The sequence below is a fragment of the Sturnus vulgaris genome, chromosome 9, assembly GCF_052056855.1.
Source record: "Sturnus vulgaris isolate bStuVul1 chromosome 9, bStuVul1.hap1, whole genome shotgun sequence".
In the NCBI taxonomy this organism is placed as follows: Eukaryota; Metazoa; Chordata; class Aves; order Passeriformes; family Sturnidae; genus Sturnus; species Sturnus vulgaris.
Genome location: NC_142251.1, coordinates 10,348,887 through 10,374,606, shown reverse-complemented (window position 1 = coordinate 10,374,606; position 25,720 = coordinate 10,348,887). Strand labels below are relative to the sequence as shown.

At 49.8% G+C, this 25,720-nt stretch overlaps 1 protein-coding gene across 4 annotated transcripts in view; it reads left to right on the top strand.

Moving 5' to 3' along the window:
* RNF220 (ring finger protein 220) overlaps positions 1–25,720 on the top strand; it is a 210,020-nt gene that overhangs the window by 62,167 nt on the left and 122,133 nt on the right. For 2 of the 4 annotated variants that reach the window (XM_088169535.1, XM_088169534.1), the window contains exon 2: positions 21,125–21,199. The exons of the other annotated variants lie outside the window; for them this stretch is intronic. In XM_088169535.1, coding sequence (XP_088025661.1) covers positions 21,125–21,199 — 75 coding nt within the window. The remainder of the gene's footprint in view (positions 1–21,124; positions 21,200–25,720) is intronic. 4 annotated transcript variants of the gene reach the window in all.

The following is a 25,720-nucleotide window of genomic DNA, read 5'->3' as shown; positions in this document are numbered from 1 at the left end:
ACAATGAGGAAGTCTGTCTGTGTGTTCCAGATATAATAGTCAGTGTAGAAAAATACCCACTGATTTGGGGGGCCAGAATTGGATTTCAGGCTTGTAACTCATTGAAAAATCCAGCATGATCTGTCTCAGCTTCCAAAATATAGCAGCTACATTTGAAAAGTTTGGTGTAGGTCCTGGACATAAACCTTTAATTGAAGACAGGGAGAAAATCTGGTTCTGTTCGCAGTGGCATTTTGTGCTGTTTGAACAGGAACGAGTTCGTGGGCCATCATCCTTGTGCATCCCCAAACAGTGCATCTATGGGCTTCAGAACTGGCTGCTGGATTCTAAATCAGATCAACTCAAATATTATAGTTTAGATGGCATTCCTTCACAGAGAAACGGCAATGGCTGGCATTATACCTGGCCTAAGACAATGTCAGAGTTTGTGATGCTGAAGAGGACATGAAGGCTATGCAGAAGAATTTGTAACTTTTGCTGCAATGGAGGGAACTGCAAACACCACTGAGGGCAAAGAAATAGTGTCAGGGTAGAGAGGGAAGGGATGCTCATGTGTAGGAGCAGTGTATGGCATTCCCAGAAGCACTTCTCAGTATACAGGTAATGGCCCTTCCTTATGTGAGGTAATGTGTATTTCTTTCTGGGATGAGGAGAGGAGCAAGGAGAGCACAGCCACCTCTGTGGACTCATTGATACATTTGGGAACATTTGGGGGTGATGGGTCTTATGTGTTTCACCAGGAGTGTTCCAGCCCCAGACAAGGCATTCTCCGTGCTCTGCAGTTCCGCTGAGGCTCAGCTGTCCATTGACCTCTGACCACAGGGACTGGAGAAATCCAACCAGGCTGTTCATTCTCAGATGAGATAAAGAAAAGCCCAAAAGCAGTTATTTCTTTAGCTGGGTCCTGGCTGTGGGATACAGGGTCATTCCAGATCAGTGAATTGAAATCTGAATGGTTTATGTTCTCAGGATTCAAAGGTTTTAATCTCTAAGATACCTCTTAGCATTAGCATACCCAGACGTGCCATAGGCAGCAGAATGCATTTGTCCCTCCCACAGGGAGAGCCAGGTGCTAACTGCTAACCATGGACAGGAGTGACATAGTGCATGGTTGGATGCTGTCCTTTCCTCTGCTATGGAGCTGCCTGGTTGAAGTCCCAGCCTTGCTTCAAGAGGAACACAGCAGCCAGAGCATAGACTTAGTCAAGGGAAGGCATGCAGCTCTACCAGACTTGGGGATTGTTAGAGACTACATCAGGCAACAGTCAGCAGTGAGTCAAAGCCAGGGGCCCCTTAGGAGCAGAGACAGCATGCTGGAATTCCCAATTTGCCCCTTTTCCTCTTAGCAAGGACCAGGATCAGCCCCATGTGAGCGCTAAACCCCATCACCCTACGGTACAGGTCTGCTTCTCCAGGAGCCGTGACTCTCCTGCTGTGCAGGCACCACCAGCTTTCCGTACTGGGGCTCCCCAAAATTGGCAAAGACCTGGGGAAGTTAGCTGGAAATATCTCAGAGTTTAATTCAGCTGTTTGAGATGGAGAGCGTCTAAAATACGTCCTGCCCACGCAGAGCCCTGGCCCAGCCGCCAGCAGCCGCTCTCTGCAGCAGCCTCAGTTAAACCTGATCCCTCGCTTTAAGGGGCTGCCTGGTACTTAGTGGAGACCATAAATAGCGATTTATAAACGATCTTCACGCCGATTCCTCTGCCGCTGCTCAGACATCAAAGTCTATAATTCACGCCCTCCCGCGTCCTGAGCCTTGCAAAACCGGAGCCTTTGATGTGAGCCCCCCTCGGTACCTGCGCGCAGGGCTGGCCCTGGCTGGGCTGCGGGCATGTGCGCTGCGTGCAGCAAGGCGCCAGGCCCGCTCGGCCAGGCGTTTTATAAGGTGTCTGCTGTCACTCAGCCTGTTCCTGAGCCTGTTATCCCCTTTGGCGGGGCTGCGTGGGACAGCTCTGGAACAATGGGAAAGGACTGGGGGGAGATTGCTGGGGGCAGCGTCCAGAAAGCACCTGGCCTCTCCTTCCCCCCTTCCCCCCAGCACCTGCAAATTAATGGAAACTTCTCCTTCCAATAGTGCTGCCTGTGCTGTTTAACAAGTCCAACCGCATGCTCTGAGGGCTAGAAACCAGCCTTGCTCCTCGGGGTGCAGATGGCTCCCAGGATCCTTGCCCAGCCCAGCTGTTCTTCAGGCAGGGGCAAACTCTGCTGTGAGAACAGTGTGGTGTGAACGTCAGTGATTATATGTAAGGTGAGGCTAAAAAGGAATTTCTGTAAGAGGAACAGTTTTCTCTTCCTCATACATGTTAAACTGTAAAATGGAAGCTCCATGCTGTGGTCAGGCTGACGTCTAAGTGAGCTTTGTGGGACAGGTGTCCCTGGGCACGTGTCACCAGCTTGGCAATCTCTTCCTCTTTCTTCTGCCTCTTTCTACCTCTGTTTTTTAGTTCATGGAGCTGTGGAGAGTAATTTCAAGATGTGAAACCAGTGCAGACTGGAGAAGACACATATCTGAAGGCACATATCTGTGGTCACATTCCTCTTAAACCAAATGATTGTTCAAGTGCAGCATGCTTGACTGTAGTAGCAAAGTGCTGTGAGAAGGGAGAGAGAGGGCTTAGGTCTGTATCCCTGATCATCCTCATCACTGCCAGTTCAGCCTCATGGTCCCCAAATGAGGACCTGCAGAGTCAGCCACCAGAGTTGAGTAAGTCACATGTAAAGCACAAATGAAACTGTCCATAAAAAAAAGCTGCCTGGTGTGGTGTGAAATACTTTGTCTTACAAGCCAGACATTGCAAAGTTGATAGAGGCATTTAGGGTATTGAGAGAATTTAAATGTATTTTGCAGCTGGGATGGTTGTGGTTTTATTTATTTTATTTTTTATTTTTATTTTATTAATTATTTTATTTTATATGAATGTCTGTAGAAATGTATTGAGAGTCTTGCATATGCTGTAGGCTGGGAAGTGGGGAAGAAAGGGCATGAATCATGTCACTCAGCTCTGTATTTAATCATATCAAACTGGTTTGGTTCTTCAACAAGTCAACATATATTATCTGTGTAAAAAAGGCATTTTACAGGACTAGAAGTCTAAATATCATTTATAAATATTTAATTCTACAAGTGATCTTTGCAAAAGAAGAATAGCTCTTCATTATCATACCTGTGTCTATTGAAATATCACCATTATTTATCATCCATGTTGGTGCAGTGTCCCACTTGGGCCTGGAAGAGTTATTTTCTACCACAGGAGGCTACCACAGGACTGGTCTCATCCTTCTCCTCGTGCAAAGCACTGTTTGAAATAGAACACACAACTGTGGCATGAGTCCACTCTGCCCTGGCCCCTGACTGCACCAGCAGAGCAGCAGGAAGGAGGTGTACAGTGACACACTGTCTAAGCTTGGGAGAGCCTCATGCCATCAGGCTTCTTAACCGTAGCAATCAGAGCTGGTGAAACCCTCTTGGTCAAAGAGCTTACCCGGAACACTGGTCACCCATCTAGCTGTGAAAATGCCCTGCTCTGCTGCAGTTGGACTGCTCCTATGGTTGCCAAAGTGAACCATAAAAAGCAGTGGCCTCCCCACTCATCCTGTGCTCATACCCATCCCTGTGGCTTTCTGCCTGTTTAATCTCTCTGACATTCAGCCCAGCTTTGCCCTGCTCTGTTTTGACTCCTGACAAGACTTTCAATTTGCTCTCCTCTCTGAAGAGCTGAGAAGCCATTGATAGCTCTCCCCCTGAATTATTGAACCTCAGTGTCGGGTTTCAGGCCCCAGGGAGCAGCCCCACGCACCATTGATCTGTAGGTCTCAGGTTCATCCTGCTGCTGGCATATGCCTGTCCCTGGATCCCCAGGCAGACATGGCTCCCTGCATTCATGGCTTCTTGCTCTGCTTTTTAGGGACAGGGCTTTAAAAGATGGCACCTCTGGAGTGTGCCTCTTGCACCAACATCTTCCCTCTATTGGACAAGGATGGGAGAAGACAGACTTGTTTGTGGCCATCTTCCCATATGTAACCATGAGCCCCATGTGTCCCCTCCTGTGAAACAGAGGTGTGCTGTCAAGGTAGCACCAACATCTTCTGTTGGAGCAGAAGGCCAGGAAGGGACAAATGATTAATCTGATTAGAGTAGGGGAACCTCTGACTTTTTCTTGGATGTGACAATGCAGAGCAATGCACGGTCTCTAGGCAGTGCAAAGGAGAGCTGGCTTATTGCAAAAACCAGGCCTTTTAAAGCAGTTAGCTGGTTACCAGTTTACATAGTTTTAAGGCACAACAAGCCCAAGTCAACCAACCACCATCCACCACTATGTGGACATGCGGCAGTCATGCAGCATGTCTCTCAGGTCTCCTTACCTCTATCCCAGCTAAATCACTCTCCCATAGCTCCCTTATACTTTAGCCTAAGTAGCAGGCCTGAGCCATGATTTTACAAGGTAATAAGGCCCTTACTTTATAAGGCTTTACCTATATGCAACACTTGGAGAAACAGCCCTCCCTGGAGAAGACACAATGTAAGGAAGTATCTCATTTAAACCCCACTGGTGTCTTGCCCTAACTGCCCAGGACTTTTTTCTTGTCTCTGCTGTGCAGGCTGATTAGAAAGCAGACACCTATTTGCACCAGAAATATCCTCAGTGTTTTCATATGCTGTAGTGAATTGTTTTCCAAAGACCACGGGAATGTTTCTTGACAGGCTACAGAAGACCGATGGTGTTTTTCACCATATTTTCAACAGGAACATTATTCATCTTTTATCACTGCCATCCTTACAGCCACTGCATCATGAAAGGAAGCAGGGAGCAGGTAGCCCTCACACACCATCCTGTGTCACCATGTGTGTCCCCTGGCACTGCTGGGCAGTGCCGATTACCCAGGAAATAACAGATTTTCCATCCCTCCCTTACCTAGACAGGGCATTATTAGACCCTGGCCACTCCATGGTCCTTCTCCCAGAGGCTGCCAAGATGCAGGGGCATGGCAGAGCCAGAGTGCAAATGCATTTCAGTAGAGAGGGAAGAGGAAGGGCAAGTGTGGATTTTATTAAGTGATAACACATCTTCAAATCAGATTATGGGAAATTTTCGGGGGCACCTCAGCATTGATTGGCTGGGCCAGCATTGGCGAGGCTGTGTGGGAGCACGTCAGAGCATGTGCAATCGGATCCCTTCCATTAGCCTGATCGATAGCCACCGTGTGGGGGGAGTGGGCAGGAGTGTGGATAAAACTGCATAAATATATACACAGGAGCCAAGAAATCACATTACAGCCAAAGAATCTGAGCACAACATGGGTAACCCTTTCACCCCAGGCCAGGGGGAGCATTAACGCTTTCACAGCAGCCCTCTGGCTCCAATGCTGGATTGGAGAATGACCAGGTTGTGTTTTGGTGTAGCAGTAGGAAGCAGTGAGGTACCACTCCCCTGTGCCTGGCTATCTGGAGGCCAGGTGTGTTTCTTTGGCTGCAAGAGGTCTAACAGCACATGCTCTTATATGCATGATGTGGTTGGGCACCAGGAGCTTGAGCAGCCTGTGCATGGTGTCTCCTCCAGTGGTGTCCCCTCCAGCAGCTTACCCTCTCTTTGAAATGGAGTGCTTGTGGATTAGTATCAGGCACCACATCCCTGTGAAGCACAAGGAAGAGCTGCTAAAAGGCTCGAGAGTCACCATAGAGCTGAGCCAAGCCCAGCCTGCAGGCCACATCTCCCTCTATCACTTCTCACCAGCAAGTTGCTGTGCAGCCTCAGGAAGGTGGGAGTTATGAGTCTCCCTTCTGCATCATCCATGGTACTTGCAGGCAGGCAGAGCTTGGTGCACCCAGTCCATGGCAGCCTGAGAGCAGTGAGGGCGAGAAAGGAAGGAAGAACAACACCATGGGACAGAGTAAAATTGGATGAGGGGATCTCAGAGAGAGAAAGACAGAGAGCTAACATTGAAGAGACAAATCACACATTTATAAAATCTTCTCTGCTTCTTACAATTCTAAGAATTCATAGGAAATGTGACAGAGCTTGTTGTCCTCTGACTCCGTGTCCTTTACATCTCACATTTAGAATTTCTGAACAAAAAAGTACCAGAGAAGAGCAATGCAGCTGCAGGAGCCTTCCCACTTTCACCTGCTGTGTGGTCTGGAGACCCAAGACTTCAGCTCCCTCTGCACCAAACCCCACTTATCACATTTCTAGGCCCTCCCCACCCATGCTGCCTTTCCAGTCCTGTTTTGACACTTCTAATTAGCAGACATTTAACACCTTGTTTTGCTTGGACTCTGCCTTCAGCCAGACAACACATCTATGGCCTTTGACTTCTCCCCTGACCTCGGCGAACCTGGCAGTGCAGAGCTCTTGGCATCGCTCTGAACACATCCTGTCCAATTTCCTCCGGCTGCCCTCTGCTCCCCAGTCCCCACGGCCCTCCCCAGCCGTGCTGGGGTGAAGGCACGGCAAGATGTGACGTTCAGCCTTTCCCTTCGTAAGCGCTTTCCTGAACATGATTTAAAGCACTGAAGCAAGAAGAGGGGGGAAAAAAAAGGACCTGTAATAAAGTCAGCACTCTGCTTATTAAGGGGAAAAGGCTGTGCTTTACTTACACTAACATTAATTAGATAGATATATAGGGAGCAAAGAGGCGTCTAGGAGATTTATACAGGGCCCCTAAAGATGGATGGGAGGACTGACAGACAGCAGCTCCCTTAGAGTGCCAGGAACGAGGTAACTGGGAAGCAGTGATGGAGAGTCAAACGGCAGTGGTCTCAGAGATGCTTGAGTATAGTAAGTATGAGGGTAGATGAGGATGTTTGGACCTGCCAAAAACACCTGGAGGTGCTATGAAGCTGTGAGGAGATGCAGATGGGGAGTTCTGGGGAGGTTTCTAAGAGCATCCTGAGAGAGGAGCGTGTCTCCCTCTCCTGTTCCCCTCTGCTCTACAGGCAGGCAGGCGTACTGGTAGCTGAAGCCTTTTAAGCAATACTTCGTCTTTCGTTCTCCAGAAACTTGTAGTCATCTGGATGCCATTACCAAATTAAGGAGACACTCAAAGCTGTTTATTTTCATTGTGAGACTTTTCTCCCTCTGCCTCCTTCCTTGCTGCATCAATAAAATATTTTCTTACATTTTAAACATTGGACAGACAGCAGAGCAGCAAACCCATCGTGGCCTTTCCATGATCCCCTGCAGAATAGTGCTCTGTTAGCATGTCTGATAAGAGCTGGTCCCATTTTTCTCAGTGCATCATGTCGAGGTGGAAGAGCCGTCCCTGCCCCGGCTGCCCCTGCTCCCATCCACGCAGTGGGGCAGAACCATGTGCATGCCACTAACACAGCAGAACAGGTGACCATCTTCTTGGTTCTTCTTCATCTTCTTTATGGCCATCTAGACTTCCTTTTCTTGTGTTTCTGTCTGGGGAGGTGACCACAATCAGTGGGTCCAGCAGGGGTAGCTGAGCCCATAGTACCTGTTTGCTCTATGCTTTTCACCCACCTTCCTCCTTCCTCGTGTGTCACGTTGCAGAGAGCAGAACTCAGTGGCCCTTTCCCAGAGGTGCTTCAGCAAGGACGTATCTGGAAGTGCCCTGTGACACCTTTGCAACTGTTGAACTTTCTACTTTGCCAAGATAGTTAGCATCTTTGGGCTTTCTTCACTCTTCTCTAAACATTTCTTTTACCTGCAAGGACAAAATGTGATTGAAACAGAGAAAGGGAGCTTAACTGTGTGTCCTTGCAGCCCCAATAGAGAGGCCTCACTCATCCTAGGACTGCCAGGCACTTGCAGACCAATGAGAGACTTCCCCAGCCTGCAGAGCTGGCTGTCTTGTTAAGTCTCTGTTCCCATCCGCTTTGCACAGAAGCTTCCACACAGGAAAGAGCCCAGGGCTACATGGGAAGGCTGCGACAGAGGTGGGAGTTCAGCTGAGGTTTCTTTGATCTGTAGCCTTGTGCTTCATCATAAGCCCATCCTGTTTTTGGATTAGGGCTTGTAAAAGGCTTGTGACTGCTGCTGATGAGTGGAGGGTGAAGGCTCTGGGGTTTTTATTTGCAATTGCTGAAGCAGGCCCTTGTCTGTGTCTGTGAGCTACGTCAGGGCCACTCATCAGCCTGTCCTGCCTTTGCTTTCTGAACTGGATATCTCCATCCTGCCCAGGCAATGTCCCCTCCCCTCTTTCCCCCAGCCTGGGTTAAATATAGCAGCTAACTTTGGTGGTGATTAGTAATAAAATTTTAACAAGCATCCATATGAACGTCGTTCTGTCACTTTTATGAGGCCATTTACAGCAGGGAGATATAAGAGCACCTTAAATCTCCCCCTAGCAGGAGGGGTCATGTCAGAAGGGTGAAAAGCAGAGGGCCCAATGTCCCATGTCACCTGCCTGGTGGCGCTAAAGGTACTCCCTGTCCCCTGGCACAGGTGGCTCCCCTTTGTGGAAATGGTTTTGGCTCGACCAATCACTTTCTGGACCAGTGGGTGGAAAATCAGAGAGAAGCTGTAGGCTACTGGTGCCCACAGGCACTGCCCATCTACAGAGGAGCATGGTATAGGGATTTTGCTGGATCTGAGGAGAGGCATAGTGGCCTGAAGTTAGCTCAGGCCCTGTGGTAGAGCAGAGGCCTCAGTTTTAAGGCATTGCACTTAAAAAAAATAAACTCCAGTAGGAAAAAGTGTTCACATCAACCATTTTCCATTCGCCTCCCAAGCGAGCTAACTGCAGAATGTGGAATGAACTGTCTCTTTGCCTAAGCCTAAATTTGGGGCCTGACTCTATTCTGACACTACCTACCTTTTTTTAAGAAAGGCTTGTAAAAGCCATATACCCTTCCTTGTTTCCGATCTGTTTGGCTGCACACCAAGGGCAGGGTTTGCTCCTGCTTCCAGCAGTGTGGATCTGCCCTGTTCTCAGCCACGTCACAGCCTGCGTAAGCAGGATTGGAGTCAGTCTCTGCTCTGCAATATACGTGTGAGCAGCTGAAGGGATTCTTTCCAGGAGAACAGTAGAAGGAATAAGCCTTTGTGTTTCCCACGTAGTTACCATACCAGCTCTGCTACTGTCTGTTGGCCCAATTTATGTCTCTGAAAACTTTCTGCCACTGGTGTTGCTCAGGATGGCAGCTGTATCAGGTTAGGACAGGTCTCACGTCTGGCCAGGCTCTGGGCAGAGCACCAGGGACAAGCACAGTTTCTGAGCAGTGACCAGCCAGCAAATTCAGGATGTGAGATGGCACAGCTGGTATTTCATGCTGGGAACCTCCTTCTACCCCAGATGGGAGGCAGCAGCTAATTTCTGCACTTATTGAAATCTCCATCCACCCAGAGGAGGGCAGAGGGGATCTGGGACAGGGAGAGATGCTGTGCCTTCCTCAGAGTCACAGAACCCTTGGAGTGATGGCAGACCCCAAAATAGAGCCCTTCTGTCCTGATAGCCACCAAACCATGTGGCTTCACAACTGCTCTGTGACACTTCGTGTGGGTGCTGTGCTTCCTGTGCCAGCAGCACCAGGTCAAACACAGCTTCACCAAAAGTTTTAATATTAAGAAAAACACCAAGACCTGTGGTCTGAGTTACGAGTGGAAGTTTAGGTTGTTCCTTTTTCTAGTTTTGTTTCTTGAAAAAAAAGGAAACTCACCTTTGAGTAGTGAAATCAGAAAATAAGGAAGCAAAAGGTTTCCAAAAGAAGGTCTTGCTTGTTGTGAGCACTGCCTGGTCATTATTATTATTTAGTGTAAATAGTAATGTCTCTACATATATATTAATTATGTAAAGACACCTGATATCCAACCTGATGTACACTACCCAAGCACTGACTGTGCAGGGCAAGTACAAAAAACCACCTGTCCAAAGGCAAGGAAGCAGAGCAGGGAGCAGATGCCTTGTTCTGGGTCTAGAGCTGGAGCTACAATTTGCTGATGTTAACTTACTTCTTTCCAAGGAGGTGAGACAGAGAATCCAGCAATCCAACCTATTTTTACATAATGATAAAATTATATCAGTGATATCATGGCCAATGGTAAAAGTAAGAGGAAAGGTCACTGTAGATTATTATGATTTTCTGGTGAGGAGGGCAGAAGTCAATAGGTGGCTAAATCAGACTGCTTTTTTTTTTTTTAATCAGGAAAGGTGAGTTTTCAATGTTTGAAAATTTTATTCTGGGGATTTATAGGACACAGAACCCTCTGGTTTTGACAAAGTGGGAAAGTGATTTCACTCTGGTGCTGTTTCCTGTGAAAAGCAAGGCTGTGTGAGCCAGCAGCTCAAGCAGACAGCATCTTCAGGATTCTCCCTGTATTGATTGCAGGCCACAAAGTGAAGCAGGGATGAGAGCACAAGACAGCTGCTGGCAGCTTTTGGGTGAGAGGAGGCAGTGGCTGCTGCCAAGCCAAGATGATGCTGGCACTGCCTGTGCTTGGCAGCAGCAGGATGACCCCATGTCTTACTCCCGCACCGCTCTGTTGAGTTTCACTTGGAGCCCAGGCTTCCTCTAGGCTGGCATTTGGGTGTTTTTCCTGATTGCTTCCTTGGGTCAGATGAGATATCTGTATCCCTGGGAGCAGGAAGGACCCAATTCTCCCTCTGTGCATCACTTCACATTGCTACTGAGAGAGCCTTGGTACCCCAGATGAGGTTAGTGAGCTGGGATGTCCCGCACATCCTTGGTGCTGTAAATTACATTCTCCATCCTCTGCACACCCACGCATGTGCCACATGTTCACTATGCATGTCAGTGCAGTTATTGATAAAGATTGTGATCCTGGGATCACCACAGTGACCTGTTTGCAGGGGCAAGTTGCCTGAGCTTGGCAGAAGAAGGTACCTCGAGGCCCCTGGTAGGTCAGGGAGGCAGGAGATGATGCTGAGGGAAAGTGAGCCTTTGGATGGTGGTATGCAGGGGTAGCCCTGCTCCATAGGGTTAGAACCTTCTCCAGCAGGAGGTCAAAAAGGCAAAGTTTCTTGGGAGGTGAATTATCAGTGGGAGCAATATCGTCAGGTCAAGCACATCGGTGCTGGGGTAATACAGTTAAGGTGCAGAGCCTTGGAGGGAGCCCGGCCGAGGAGTGCAGCATTAAAGCAATGAGCCCAGCTTAATCTGCCCCAAGTGAGGGTAGTGGGGTCTTTAATATTGTGTCAAGCTCGCAGGCCCTTGTTGGCGGGTTATTCTTCACGGCAGCTAATGCCACTGGGCTAACTGAATTAGCCCCTCCTTCCGCGGGGTGAGCGTGGGGTTGCTGGGAGGGCGATTGTGCCTCGCAGCTGCAGGGAAAGCGAGTGATGGCCTGGAAATTCAATCAGGTGAGGAGCCATTGCCATCCCCGAAGGACAGGGAGCAGCCCGACTGGGGAGGAGCGCCTGGACATGAATGCCAGTGACTGGCTCCATGCGGTCCCTGGGCAGGGTGGTCCCTCCAGGAATTGCTCTCTGCTCTGGATGGCATGGAGTGCTGTCCTGCAGTCTGCTGCTCTGCATCCGTCAGCCTTCTGGGAGTGCCTCAGTGGAGAGTTCATCCATACCTCTGTGCTCATTTCCAACTTGCTTGTGGCAAGGTGCCATATTCCCTTGCATATCCATAGGGAACCATGGCACAGGGACATGCTGGGTAGGACATGCAGTGTGTCTCTAGCCAAGGTGGGCATCCCTGGGGTCCATCCTCCAGCAAATTTGCAGCATTTCTGTTTGACTAGAGGTGAGGGTTGACCAGATGGCCTGGCCCAAGGAGCTTGCAAGTGGGCCTTCTTTCTGGCTTTACTGTTGGGATGAGGTGCTCCCCAAACAAGCCCCACTGAGTGATTGCATGATGATCTTTGTAAAGCCCTGAGGGAAGTGCACCTAAGGAGGACAGCTAAGGGGCTAGGACAGCAATGGCCTATCAGGTATCCTCCGCCAGGACTGAATTTCTGTCCTTAACAAATGGAAGGAAAAAAATAACCCTGAACCTTGTAAACATTTGCTTGCTGTCCTCCAAACCTGTCCCTTTTTTTCTTTCCCTGTCCCAGCAATAGCTTTCTTCCTCGTATCTAATTACAAGCACATTCCTGGCGAATCCTGCAGCACACCCTGAGTGGGTGATGGTGGCCCTGTCCAGCACTGCCTGGATGGTGCCGAGCTCACCTGTGTGCTGGGGTCCAGGACAGCCTTCACCCAGGTGGTGGCACTTTGTCAGCCCCAAAGGCAGGAATGACTGGCAGAGGCCACAGAGAATGCTGTGGTCTCAGGGACTGGGACAGCAGAGCCGTAGCAGAGAGTTGCTCCATTCCCATAGGATGCTCCATTCCCGTAGAATGCAGTGTCTTGCCCCACCACACCAGCCCTTTCTGCACTGAAGCCTTTGCTTTGCCACTACTGCCAAGGCAGAAAGAGTCTCCTTTGCTTTCCCAGATGCCCCTTTGATCTTCAAACCTGTCCCGTCTCTCTCTATCCCCTCTTCCCTCACATTATTATAAATGGAGTCTTTGGCTGCCTTTAAATAATCATATCTCTCAGACAAGCTCATGTCAGCCATAAATTTTACAGTAATGATGATTTTCTAAGTGGGTTGACTAGAGCTATTTCCGCTTCAGCCTCAAGTTACTGCACATGTCCCCCCCCCAGGGTCTGGCAGCCTCATTTGTTGTCCCCCTAATTGTCATTTCTCCCATACCCACTTGGGCAGAAGCTGGAAGGAAAACTGATTCTGCTGCTGGCCCTGGCCTTCTTGGTTTTCCCACCTGGGAGGAGGTTTCAGAGGAGGGGAGGGAGCTGCAGGGGTGAGACAGCACTGGCTGCCTCTGACACAGGCAGGGGGAATGGCTGCAGAATGCTACCATATGGATGCCCTTACTTCTCGCAGCTCTGCTCCCCTCCCCAGCTGAGTGGAACCAGCCCTGATGTGTGAAACCTGTAATTGCAGGTAATCCTCCTGCATTGTGCATGATTTGAATTTAGCAGAGCAAGAATGTGGAAGGGAGAAGGGAAATTACTGCCCAGATGTGCTGCAGGGCCAACATCTGCACGAGTCATCAGTGCACATCTGGCTGCAGCAGCCCAGCCAGCTTGTAGCCCAGCCGGTCACTTCTTAGCCCATTAAGGGCAGGACATGGATGCACTGGTACTGGGAACCTTAGATTGTTGGAGGAATTATTCCCTTCACCTGCTGTTGCTGTTGCTGCTGATGTTGAGTGGTCAGTCACACTTAATGACTTAGTTTTTCTATTTGTAAAATAGATTTAGGCTGTCTGACCTGCCAGACACAAGGGTACCCATCTCTAGCTCTTCCAGAGAGAAGAGTGCCTGTGCCACCCTCTTCCAGGTTTGCCTAAGGCTGGCACTGCTTTACAGCACCTCCAGTGAGATGCTGGAGCAAAGGAAGAGATTCCTGCCTTCATGTACAGCTGAGATCAATGAGTTTTTGCTTACTTTTTGTTTCTCTTGAGCATGATCCCAAGAGACAGCAAGCTTTCTGAAGCATTTCTGCCTTGCAGAATCTGGCCTTTGTGAAGGAAGAAACAAACCAGGATGTGCAAAGTAGGACTCAAATGCTGTCAGTACCAGAGGGCCTTTGTTGTGTCCAGGTGCCCTAGGCCCCAGTGATCTGTTTATACTGGATAAGGATGGAAAATTTCCATCACACTGACAAGATGTATTCTTGGTAATTCCTTACATTTTCTGGCTGTGGCTGCAAGCTTGTCCTGCACTCTAGGAAGGTTGCTGGGACCAAGGAGGAAGCAAAAAGAGTGGTGGACATGGAATGGCTCAGGGCACAGACTGAGGCTGAGGTCTTGGTGAGGGGAAGCTGTTTTATCCAATGATTGTTTTCTGTCGCTGAGCTTGATCTGATCTCCGGTGTGAGAGAGGTTAGAGAGACAGGAAGGCAACTGAAGATTGACCCATGGCTGTTCTATGGGTCAGGGCTGGCCCTGGAGTGGACTCTGGCTGTCTCATCCCTGATTGTCCCAAGCCTGCACTCTCTCCTTGACAGAAGAGACCTGCTGAACTTTCTCATGCTGACCCTTCATCTCTGAGGTTTTGTTGGGAATGTGCATTGTCAGGGAGTAAATCCTTGGTACCAGTGCGCCTCAATGTGCTGGGGGGCTTTAAGCAGCAGGTGTGTGTTGTGCATCTCCTCACAAATACAGCTGAACACCCTCCCTCATAAGGAGCCTGCTTGGGACTGACCCACAAGCAAAACCACCTTTTGTTCAGTTGCTTACACTCCTCCCTACTCTCCCAGCCCTCAGGAAAGCAGCCTGACCTCGTTCAGTGAGACAGCAAACACAACCTCCTTCCAGGCAGGCACGGATTCCCAGATAACCCCCCGGCTTTCTGAGGGCAGTGCAAGTTTCAGAAGCATTGTCTCTTTGGAAATTAATTTTCCTGTCGATTTCCTTATTTCTCTTAATTGATGAGGGGCAAGTCTTAGGCGTGTTGCCAGCGGCACCAGCCACAGCCTCCCGTAGGTATCAGTAGAGCCAAAAGCACTAGCGCCGAGGGTTGGGGAATGTAATGAACTCTCAGAGGACTCGTTGCAGCTCAGCCCATGCTCTAGATTAGCTGAGGAATCATCTGGCCCAGCTATTAACTGTCCCATTTAACATCATAAATTATTAACCTAATTTTGAGGAGGGTTGGTGACGGATCACGCTGATTTTGTCCGCTTTTCTGCAGCCTCTTGCACAGCCTGCTGGTGTGGAGTAAGCCGCGGGCAGGGCCTGAGGGTCTGTGCCTCCAGAGAAGGGGAGAGACAGGGCAGCACAGTCAGCTGGCTGCAGAAGGAGCAGCTCTAGCTCTTCCTCCAGTCCAGTGGAGAGCTCAGGGAGAAGCCTGAGCAGAGGGAATCCCCCACTATGTAAGGGCTGCCCAGGGAGGAGCAAAGCCACCCACTCCTCAACACATCTGCACTCATCTGGGGCACATCTGCACCCCTGTGCACGGGTGTCCAGGACCTCTACCCCTTGCTGGGTACTAGTATGTGCTGGCCACTCTCAGTGGAAGTCCTTACCAGAGGTATTTTTTAGCTAGCTGAAGCTCTTTAGTTCATAATGGTAAAGGCCTGGAGTCAGGAGTTTTTCTTCCTATGCTTGTTGTAGACTAGAACTTGTTTGAAAAGTTTCCTTCCTGGGAAAAGTTTTAAATAGAATTGTGGGGGAAAGTGGATTCTTTGCTATAAAAGTTTTAAACCTTTCAGAAGGTTTTTTAAAACCAATTGAAGTGTAATGAAAATTTAAGGGTTTCTTTCTCCTTTGTCTTTCTTTGAGAAGAGAGATGTGTGCAGAAGGAAGGGGCTAAGAATTGCACTCAAACCAGCATTTCTTTTAATTGAGTGGAAAAATTTTGAAATCGTTTGGTCTGTTGAAAAAAACATACAAAACTGAAGGAGAGCAAGCTCTGAAATCCTTGTAAAATGCCTCTTTCATTCTGGCGTCACCGAAAGGACTTTTTGTTTCTCTGCAAGCAGCTGTGCTGCTCGGTGCTGCCTGTCCGTGGTGTGCAAGCGCATGGCCCTGGGCTGGCCTCGTGTGTGTCCCCCGGCTCTGTCCCACAGAGGGGGAGGGGGTGGATTTTGGAAGTCAGCATTGCCCCTAGCCCCACCTCACTTCAAGGCTGCACAAGATTCAGTGGCTCTAGGACCAAGCATCACTGCCACACATCTCCCTGGATGGAGGTGTTTGGAGGTCAGGATTAGCAGGCTGAATTGGTGGTAAAACACATCCCAAAAAACCCCAAACACAAGCTTAAAGAAGTGCTTTTGGTTATGGTGAGAATATGGAAATGTGTCGGAGTCTGTATTAAATTCACAAGAGCCTGTACCACTAACCTGCTCATCCCTGAGTACTCACCTACTAACCAAAAGTGCCTGTAGCTCATTGTTTTGAGCACTGTAGCTCAGTGCTTCTTGCCACTCTTTCTCTTAAACAGGGAAACAGGGAGTCCTGAATTTGCAGACTCACAGCATTGGTGCTCTCATACTCTCTGTACTTGATGTCAGGTTTTACACATAGAATAGAGGAGGAAATCGCCTTTGCCAGAGGCCCAAACCTTGTTGTGCACGTGCAGTACAGACCCACACAGGACTGATGGCCAGCACACGGATATGAAATACAGCGCCCTGCCATAAAACATGCACTGCTAGTCTATATATTTTGCAATCCCTTTAAAGATTTTTTTTCTTTAAACCCCTCACCCTAGCTCCCTCCCCATTCTCCCCCCAAAAAATTATTATAAAGAATTATTGCCATTAGTACGTCTTTCCCAGTGAAAGGAGAAAATCGCCTCATTCATAATTTATACCCTCAATTACTATTAATAAAGAAATATTTCAGCAGAAAATCGCCTGGGAAAATTACACGTAACATTGCATTAACATTCTATTTGAACATTTTCATCACATTTGTTATAGAGTTAATAAGAGGGATATGCTCCCCTGACTTCTTCATGAAATTATGGGCTGCCTATGATAGTTTAATCTTTTAGACTTTATATAATATATTCACTTTACTAATTGAGCTATCCAAGGAGCAGTTAGGGATGTTCTTAAACGTGGAAGACAAAGTAATCAGGGCCGTGACTTCCTGACAAGAAGATCTTCTTCCGGAGATGAGGAGCTGCACGTGTGAGGGGCACACACATATGTGTTTGTGTGCAGACGTGCCACCCCATTAGCCTTTCCTTTAATGTCCTGCCTGTATTTGGAAATGAACATGAATGAAGAGTGGAGGTGATTTTCTGACTTTTGAAATATTTCCCAAAACTTCCATTTGTATTTCAGAATGAAAGAGGGTCTAGTGAACTTGAGCAAACAAAGTAGTGGAGGTTGCCCACTCAATAAGCCTAGGTGGAGGTAGCCCCTAACAGGTGCAAAGAGGGATTCATCACTTCAGAGCAGTGGCCCTGCCACTGAGGACGAGGTGAGCATCTGTTTACTGCCCTGATGAAGGAGGCTGCAGTAGCACAAGATCAGCTGCTCCATTTCATAGACGGAGGCTCTCACATCCCCTCTGCATCCACTGAGACCAGGTATGGACCTAGAAAAGGTGACAGGGCAGAAGGTGGCACATAGGCTCCTAGGTGAGAGTTTTCAGTCACTCCTGAAACCACTCTTGTGACTCCCAGCCTCTCCAAACTTGTGGCCAACGCTGACAGCAAGCCAGAGGTTTAATGAAAACCTTTCATGTGTTTGGATTAATTAGCTGGAACTCATTAGACAGCAAATAAGAGCCTGGATGTTGCCAACTGAGTCCTGCCAAAAGGAGCTCCGGCAGGTGAGGCAGTCTGGGATGGCAGGAGACCCCCATGCTGGAGGGCAGGCAGGTGAGGTCCCATCACATCGCAGCAGACCAAGGCCAGTGCATACCAGCAGAGATGGGAATCAGTGTGGGAAGAGTGCAAGGGGGGTTGACAGTGATTACCCCTCCTCCAGCTCCCCAAGATTAGTCTGTTCACAAAGCCTTCAACCCATCATGTCTGTCCAGGCTCAGCCGTTCAGACTCCTAGAGTGACACCAAGTTCTGTCATCCAGAAGGGGAGCTAAGCTCCTGCCAGCCTTGCCCTCCCATGTGAGCCCACCAGGAGGAGAGGGATGGATGAAAGACAGCAAGAAGACAAAAGTGACTGCAGTGTAAAGTATGGAGACCAGAGCATCCATGCATGGCTGCATAAGCCATACGGCTCCTCTAATGCTTTCATGGTGGAGCACGGTTGTTCCCAGCTGGCTTCACACGGAATGAGCTGCACCCTCATTGCTGAGCTTGCAACCAGTTTTTTCCTGGGTGGTGGTTTGCCACCAGCCAGCACCAGTGGAGGCTGTAGCCACCTGGACCACCACAGAACTATGCAAGCCCACATCTCCTCATTGCTTCCCAGATGGGCAGGGGGCCACAGAGCTGCCATGTGTGCAAGTACATGAGGAGAGCATGGAGTTGGGCATCTTTCCAGGGACCACATGGGCAGCCTGGGAACAGCAGAGGCCAAAGAAGGTGAGGCGTGAACTGTCCACCCCAGAGATGGCCACTGCCTAGCCCTGGGCAGGATGGACCATGCTGTAAACAGGACAAGGCTTGTAAACAGGACTCCAGCTGGGATAAATTTAGCCCTTTGGGGTTGCAGCCCTGGTGCGGCAGGACACAGTGTCAGGGTATTGTCGAGAGGAGAGAGGGAGAAAGAAGCTGAATAAACAAACACAGCTTGTCCCTTTTTTTTTTTTTTTTTTTTTTTTTTTGTCCCAGCCAGACAATTGTTGTTTCAGCCAGACAATTGCCCTGCAGATTGAGGGAACAGGCTGGAGTTCAAGTGAATTTGGCTTCTGGTGCCTCCCTTTTCACATTGTGTTTTCACATCAGAGTGTATCCTGATATATATGGGGAGAGTGTCCATACCTGTGCATGTGGGTAACTCCATGGATGCTCTGCACACATCTTTGGGGTCGCCTATAGGGATAGGGGCTGCTTTGCATCCCAGGTGAGGCTGAGCAAGTTGTCATTGTCTATCATGCAGGACTTGGCTGTCTCTTTATGCACCAGACTAACACTTGTGGGTGTCCAGGAGCACACGTGCAAGTGATCTGTGCTCCACATACATCTGTATGTGCCTCTATGGGTAGAGCAGCTCTGGAGGTGTACCTCCACAGCTCAGTAGAGCTGAAAGTCTTTGCAGAATTTTAGAAACAGAGATCAGGACTCGAGTTCCTTTTTCTCGTTTTCTGTCACAGGGTTTGGACAAGTCATATTCTCTTGACAAAATCATCTGTGATCTCTCGAGCAAAGGGCATGGATCTTTTCTTCCAGTCCTGCTCTGTGAGGACCCAAGTCTTCTTCTAAAGGCCATGTTTAGAGGCAGCCTAATTTTCACATCTTAATTTTATTTTCCTCACATCTTTCTCTGACACACACATACACATGCATGCTTCTATTGGAAAAACGATTTTAATACCCATGGTACATTGTCCTGGTGTGATATAAAATCCAATGACATGTGGCATTTGGAAAAGGTCACTTCCCCCATCAGGATTCATTATCCTACCTCATCCTGGGAAGCCATGGGGTTGCCCCCTCCTCTGCAGACCCTTGCCCCCACCCCAGCTACAGGAGGCAAGCAGGGAGAGGGGATGAGGCATTGGGTGGCCGTGCCATGGACCTTGGCAGTGTCAAGCAGTTTCTGCAGAGAGGGCTCTTTTCTCATTTGATGTCCCTGCACTTCCTGATGCCTTAGTTTTCCTCCTGCCACACAGCAAGAGGACTTACAGAGATGTGCTGCTGGCAAAGCTCTCTGGGGTGCATAGGGCTGGGTTTGGCTTTTGCTTGCTTCCTCTGCTTACTGCTCCCTGTCGAGTCAGAGCTGGCACTTGTGGAGCCTTTGCTCTGCTCAGTTTCATAGGGGAAATGCTCCCTTTCCCTGTTTCACTTGTCCAAATTTTTGGCTGGGTTGACTGGGAAGTGCCTATTTGTTTCGGTGCTCGCTGCCACCTAGACAGAACTGAGAAGAGAAACTGGAGAACACATGGAAAGCCCAGCTCCTAACCAGCTTCTCCACCAAGCATGGGGATGCTCACAGCAAGGCACAAGTGACAAGCTCTCCTGGGGTTCTTGCATGTTTTTGCCTTTCCTTGGACTCATTTCTGCCCATCTTTGTCCAAGCTGTTTCCAGCCCAACCTGGAGCTACTCCCTGGAGGGCACAAGGGAGAAGGTCAAACTTGCTGTGGAGGTTGTCTAGGGATTCTCAGGGGATGCAGTCCCTTGGAGAGCAGAGCATGGACTGCTCCCCATGGGCTGTTCCATAGGAAGGGAACTGCGAGCCAGGACTTTTCCACTTGTTCACTTAACTACCTTGAGGCTCCTTGGCTAAGTTGTAACCCTGTTCCCTACCTAGAAGGAAGGGGAGAGGTGAGGGTGGGTTCACTGAGCATGCAGTGGGCTCCAGGCTTAGTGGGAAGAGCAGGCAGAGGGAAACAGGAGCAGTTTTTACTGGTGGGAGGATTGTATTTGCAGCGGGGTGTGGGATTTAATGCTTGATGAAGATGGCTTCTCAGAGTGCTGAGGGTGATGGTGACTGAAGCCCCTTCCTACCATATAAACGCCTATGAGTTATGGGTACCCCAGCCTCTAATTATGCAGTCAGCCCCAAATAGGCTGTGTCTAACAAGGCTGACAGACTAATATCTCAAGAGCCCTTAATGTGTTATCATCTCTTGCTGTATGACCTCATATTTATAACTGCTCTGGTGGGAGGTTGAGAAATGTCCTTCTCTTCCCCAAGCCCCCTCCCCAACTTTCCCCCCACCAGAGCAGCAGCTCTACAGCCTCATCTGTTAGGATCAGGAGGAGAGAGGCGACTTCTCTCCATCCATCATCAAAAGAGTTCATGCTATTAGATGATTAAAGATATTTTTTATAATATTTGGAAGAGGCTTTGAAATGTCTCTCAAACAATGTGATTAATGCCTGCTTAACCCTTGCCTGGCTGGGATGGCATGGTGGGGAGGCAGGTGCTTCCCGGGGCAGGACTCCTGGGCATCTCAGTGGTCACCCAGCCGTTGGGCACCCCAGGCCCTGACATGCTGTGATTCATGAGTGTGGGGCACCTGCAGGAAGCTCCAGCCTTCAGGCAGTTCCTAATGCACCCGGGGACTTTGTGGTTTCTGAGGCTACAACGGTTGGGGCGGGAGGAAGCCCTGTCTCCCCCTCTCCAGCACTTACACAGGAGGCCCCAGGGCTGTGCTGGTCCAGGTCTGCAAGCTGAGCCATTCTACACTGATGCTGTGGGTTTCAAGGAAGGGCAAGGAGAGGGGGTGAACAACTCGTGCCCATTCCAAACTGGCCTGAGCTGGTGGAGTGCTTGCTTTCCCCATTTCCTCTTCTTTTTTTTGAAGTCTCTCACAAAAAAATCATTGGCATCTTAGATGCTCCAGTAGGATCTACCTTTAGGGTGTTGCAACCTTGCTCCAAGTTTGCCATAAAGACCCATGGGGCTGGTGGACACATTCACACTAAAATTGGTGTCAGCATTGGCTCATACCTGCCAAAGACCAAATTACTGGTGTTCCCTGCTGTTGGTTCCCATGGGGGAGTGGAGATTTGGCCTCAGATGGGGGAAGTATGCCCACCTCCTTTGATTATAGGCACAATGTTTCATAATCTCAATTTCTTGTCAATTGATTGCCAGATAGAAGCGACAACCAAAGAGGGCCCCAGGCGTCTGCAACTGCCACTCATCGTATGATTTTAACTCTCCCCCTCTGTAAGTTTGCATTATTTTCTTCTTCTTGTTGTTGTTATATAAAGAAATCTCCTCTCCCTCCCCCTCCGAAAAGCCTCTTAGAAATTCGAACACCCTTGTTGATTTTGTATTCAATGTATAAATAGCTAAGAAGGGTTAATGCATGATTAATAGGTGTTTTATTAAAATGCTTAATCTGTCATTATAGAGTCAAAAGGATCAATACAGTTCTTATAATCATGGCTTAAAATCATCCTTAGCACCAATGCTTATGGGCTTAAAACCCTGGACAGGGCATTTAGAGGACCTGGGGGGGTCTCCTGTTGACTCCTTCCAACTCTTTTGTCCTCTGAAGTGTGACTGTTCAGATGGAGAAAAGTCAACACAGGGCTGCACATGCTGTTATGGTTACCATCCACCTTGTTATTGATGGGTATTAAAATTGTCACACCTGAGTAACAGGAAAGGGAAATGGAAAGCAGGAGAAACTGGGGATGCAGCTGGATAAATGCTCTTTGTTGTAACAGTCAGCAGCACCTGAGAGGAGCAAGGTTGGGGCATGGGCATGGCCAGGCTGTCTCTGATCCATTAGATGCCTCTGCAAAGCAGCAAACGTTGGCCAAGCATTGCCCACCACAGCCTGGCTCCTTCTCTAAGTTTCTCTGCCTCTACACCAGGGTGAGGTGGGGGCATTCCAGCCTTGTACAGAGGTGAACCCACTGGTGCCTGTTGTGAGGCAGTGTGCAGTGGCCAGGGAGGACTTGCCCAATGCCACCTGAGTCACCTCAGCCCCAGGGGCTGCTTTTCTGGCAGCTGGATGGATGATGGTGTGTTTGGTTGGCCCAGCCCTTTGGGATGCCTGTTCCAAGCTGCTGTTTAGTAACTCCAGGAACACCGTGACAAATCCCAGAGATGCTGAGCTGCCAACCCCCAGCACAAGGTCTCTTCGGGAGGAGGTGCTGTTTAGACAGGTTGACGTGGGAGCATCTGAGCCAGCCCAGGCAGAGGGAGTACAGCCTCCCTCTGCCCCCTCACTGCCTGACACAGCATCCTCTCCCCCAGCAGAGGAGAGATCCAGAGGTCATGCAGGGGGTCTGTGGACAGCAGTGCAGAGTACTGCAAGAGCAACTGGTGCGGCAAATGTTTCCTAAGTGATTTTGGCAGCCTTGGCTGTTGATGTTGGCTACACCACTCATGCAATGGAGACCTAGATGTTGGTGTGCTGGGACCAGTCTTGGTGGCCTGAAACCCCTCCCCGTGTCTCCATTTCTTCCTCCCACATGCATTTGTGCCACTTTGTGTAGCCTGCCCAAGGTTGGAGTTTCTCAGTCAGAGGCTGCTGGGAGATGGTGCTCTCTGATGATTTGGCCATGCAGAGTTACTCTGCTGCAGCCCCCTTTCCTCACTCACTTGCCCTGCATGGGGCCTCAGCCCCACTCCCCCCCAGCTCTGCTCCCTGCCCAGCCCCACAGCCCAGACCAGCCAGCTGGATTCAAACTAGTCAAGGTGAAATAAAGGCAAAGTCATCCTGTTACTTTCTTTTTCTCTTCCCTGCCTGTCCTGCACCCAGCTGCTTCAGGCTGGCTTGAACAACTCCTGCCTCACAAGAAATCCCAAGTTTGTCCCATCCAGCTGGCAAGTGTGTACCTGGCAGAGGGATCTCAGCCTGACCAGGAAGCTATTGCTGCCTCCACGTCCCACCCCCACCAGTACTCTGCGTGGGGTTGGGCAGAGATTTTCCAGACTCCCTGCATCCAGCCCTCCCCATCCCTGTCTCATTGCTTGTTTCTGGGCTATTATGTTCGACAGGAAGAATTTGTTTCTGGCCTGAGCAGATCACCAGACAGTCTCAAACCTCTGAGGATTTATCATCTTGAGCTTTTGTTTGTGGGTCTCCAGGACCCTCTGCCCCACAGCCAAGCCCAGATATTTCTCTGTCTTCTCCATGGAGCCTGGTGGCCCCCAGGAGCACTGACCCTTCTCTTTCCCAATGGATGTCCAGGCATGCAGCTTCCCCACACCCTGGTCATACAAATGTATGCAAAGGCTACTGCTAGGGGCAGGATGCTGCAGTCACAGAAGCAGGGGACACATCCATCCTAGCTAGCAGGAAGGTGATGGCTGTAGCTCTTTCTGGCTTTGCTTTCCAGGGCTGCCAAGGGAGGTAGCCCAAGGTGGAGCACACTGGGCACAGGAATCTCCTGGGATCTTCAGATCATGTTCAGCCCACTCTGGGACTGGTGGGGGGAGCCTGGGCTTGTCCCCTTGCAGCCCCCAAATAGTATCCCTGCTTGCATCCCTGCTCCACAGCAGCTAAGCAGCTGGGAGGGCTGGGCACAAGCAAGGTGTGACCCCCCTGCTTGTCTCAGGGGCCAGCAGGGACGGACCGTCATGTCTAGTACAGCTGAAACAGCAGCAGCCGCCTGTTCTGAGTGACAGCAGCGTGACAGGGCGACTCTTCATCTAAGCAGCTGCCCTGTGACCAGGGTGAGGAGTTTGGGGTCCCTCTCAACAAGTTCAGGTCTGTTAGGACAGAGCTATTGACTGGCATAGCTAGCAACTGGGGTTGTGTTTCCAAATCACCACCACTGAAATGTTAGATGGAACCCCGCTTGTCAGCAGCCCCTCGTTCACTCATCCTGTCCCAGAGGCCACTGTGTCAGTGACAGAAAGCTGCTCTGGAGGGCAGTGGAGTGTGACAGAGAAGGAAAGGGGTGCAGAGCTGGTCCACCAAAGCACCACCCTTGCAGTCCCATCCCCTCCCTGGCTGCCCACATTCCTCTGCAGCAGCGCCAGGAAGCGGGGGGACCAACCTTTGGCATGTTTATTGACACTCCCTGAGTTCATACTGTGACTCTACAATCTTTCCCTGAGATTATTAAGAATTAATTGATCACTTTTATATTCCCCCCGATACCCAGTGCTGCTTTGCGACAGGCGGCAGGAGGAGGGAAGGGAGGCGGGAGGAGGGTGGGGTGTGTGTAAAAAACACACTGATAAATGTTAATTACTCTTTTACAGCCCTTGTCAAATTCCAGAGCAAGTCGTAAATTCATTAAACTCTAACGGATTAAGCACATGCAGCTTATTTAGTCGCCATAAACAAGATCATTTGGATGTTGATTTTCCCCTTTTTATTGCTGCAGCAGAAAAGGGGAAAAAATCAAATGAGGGAAGCAGTTGGTGGTTACAGGGGAGTCAGAAAAGTTTGGATTTATTTCATATCTTGTTTCCTTGCTCTGTGGCAGCTCTTTGTAGTGCATCAGTCCTTGGGTTGTGACTGGGCAGCATCTTTCCAGGGAGTCTGGCCATCCCAGGAGCCATGTCCATACCCCAGGTGTCATGGACTGCCCTGGGATGGAAGGGCCGTGCTGTACTAAGGGTGTCCATGTCTCTCCATGCTCCAGCAATGCCTCTGTAGTGCTGAGGCTCTTAAAGACCCAAGCAAGACCTGGATGAGCAGAGGTGGGATGCTTGAAGATCTTTCAGTGATATTTTTGGTTTGATTGCTGCTCTGCACTCCATCGTGCTGGGATTTCCAAGGGTAAGTTGTCTCCAGCAAGGCTCATTCAGGCTCCTGGGAGGCAGGAGTCTGCCCTCAGCCACTCTGCAAAGGACTGTGTTAGACCAAGTTAGCATAGAAGCAGCTTTGCTCATTCTGGGATGCTTCAGCTCATTGAATGCTGTCCCCAAAGTGCTGACTGTGCCCAAGTGAGTGAGATGACCCCTATCAACCCCAGCTAAGAGAGAGAGGAGAGAGGAGAGAGGAAAGGGAAGTGCTTTTGGGCAGGGACATGGTAACTTTGGCTGTTCTTAACATGGGAACATAGCCCAAGGTCTGCCAACCCGCCCAAGGAGCTTGCCATCCTCTCCTTGCCTCCTTTAATAATCCAGGCTGACCTCCTGACCTGTGGGAGTGGTGGAAGGAGAATGAGAGGAGCGTCATGGGGATTAATTAATACTCAGGGCTCTAATTACGAGTTTCTTCAACACTGGACTTCTTATGAGGAACAGGCACTGAGGCAGCCCTGAGTTCTGCTGCTCCCCAGCTTGCCCTGCTGAAACACCTCCTGCCACCCTGCAGGGGTGGTTTTACTGGGAAAAGGGTATCAATTAGCCCCTGGGCACCAGCATCTCCCACTGCAGCTCAGGGCTCCAGGCTGTGTCTCCAACAAGTTGCCTCACTGCTGCATAACTCTGTCCATGCCTTGGGCTGAATGTTGGAGACCTGCTGCCATCATTTGCATGCCCAGCTCCCTGCCTTGTTCCAGTGGGACAAAAGTGGGAGGTGGCTGGGGGACCAGAGGTCCTCGGTGGGTGTCACAGTGCAGTGGAGGGTGCTCTGTAGATATGGTGCTGGCGGGAGCCGTGGCACTGCTGGTTCTCTGGTGTTGGCCCTGGGACACAGCTCTGCTTCTCCAGCATCTCCCAGGCTCCAGCAAGGCTGCGCTTACCAGGAGCTGCAGGCAGCCATGCAGTGCAGGCAGCAGAGGGAACTCTAAACACCTCACTGGAGCTTGCTGCCTGGCTACTGCCAGAAAA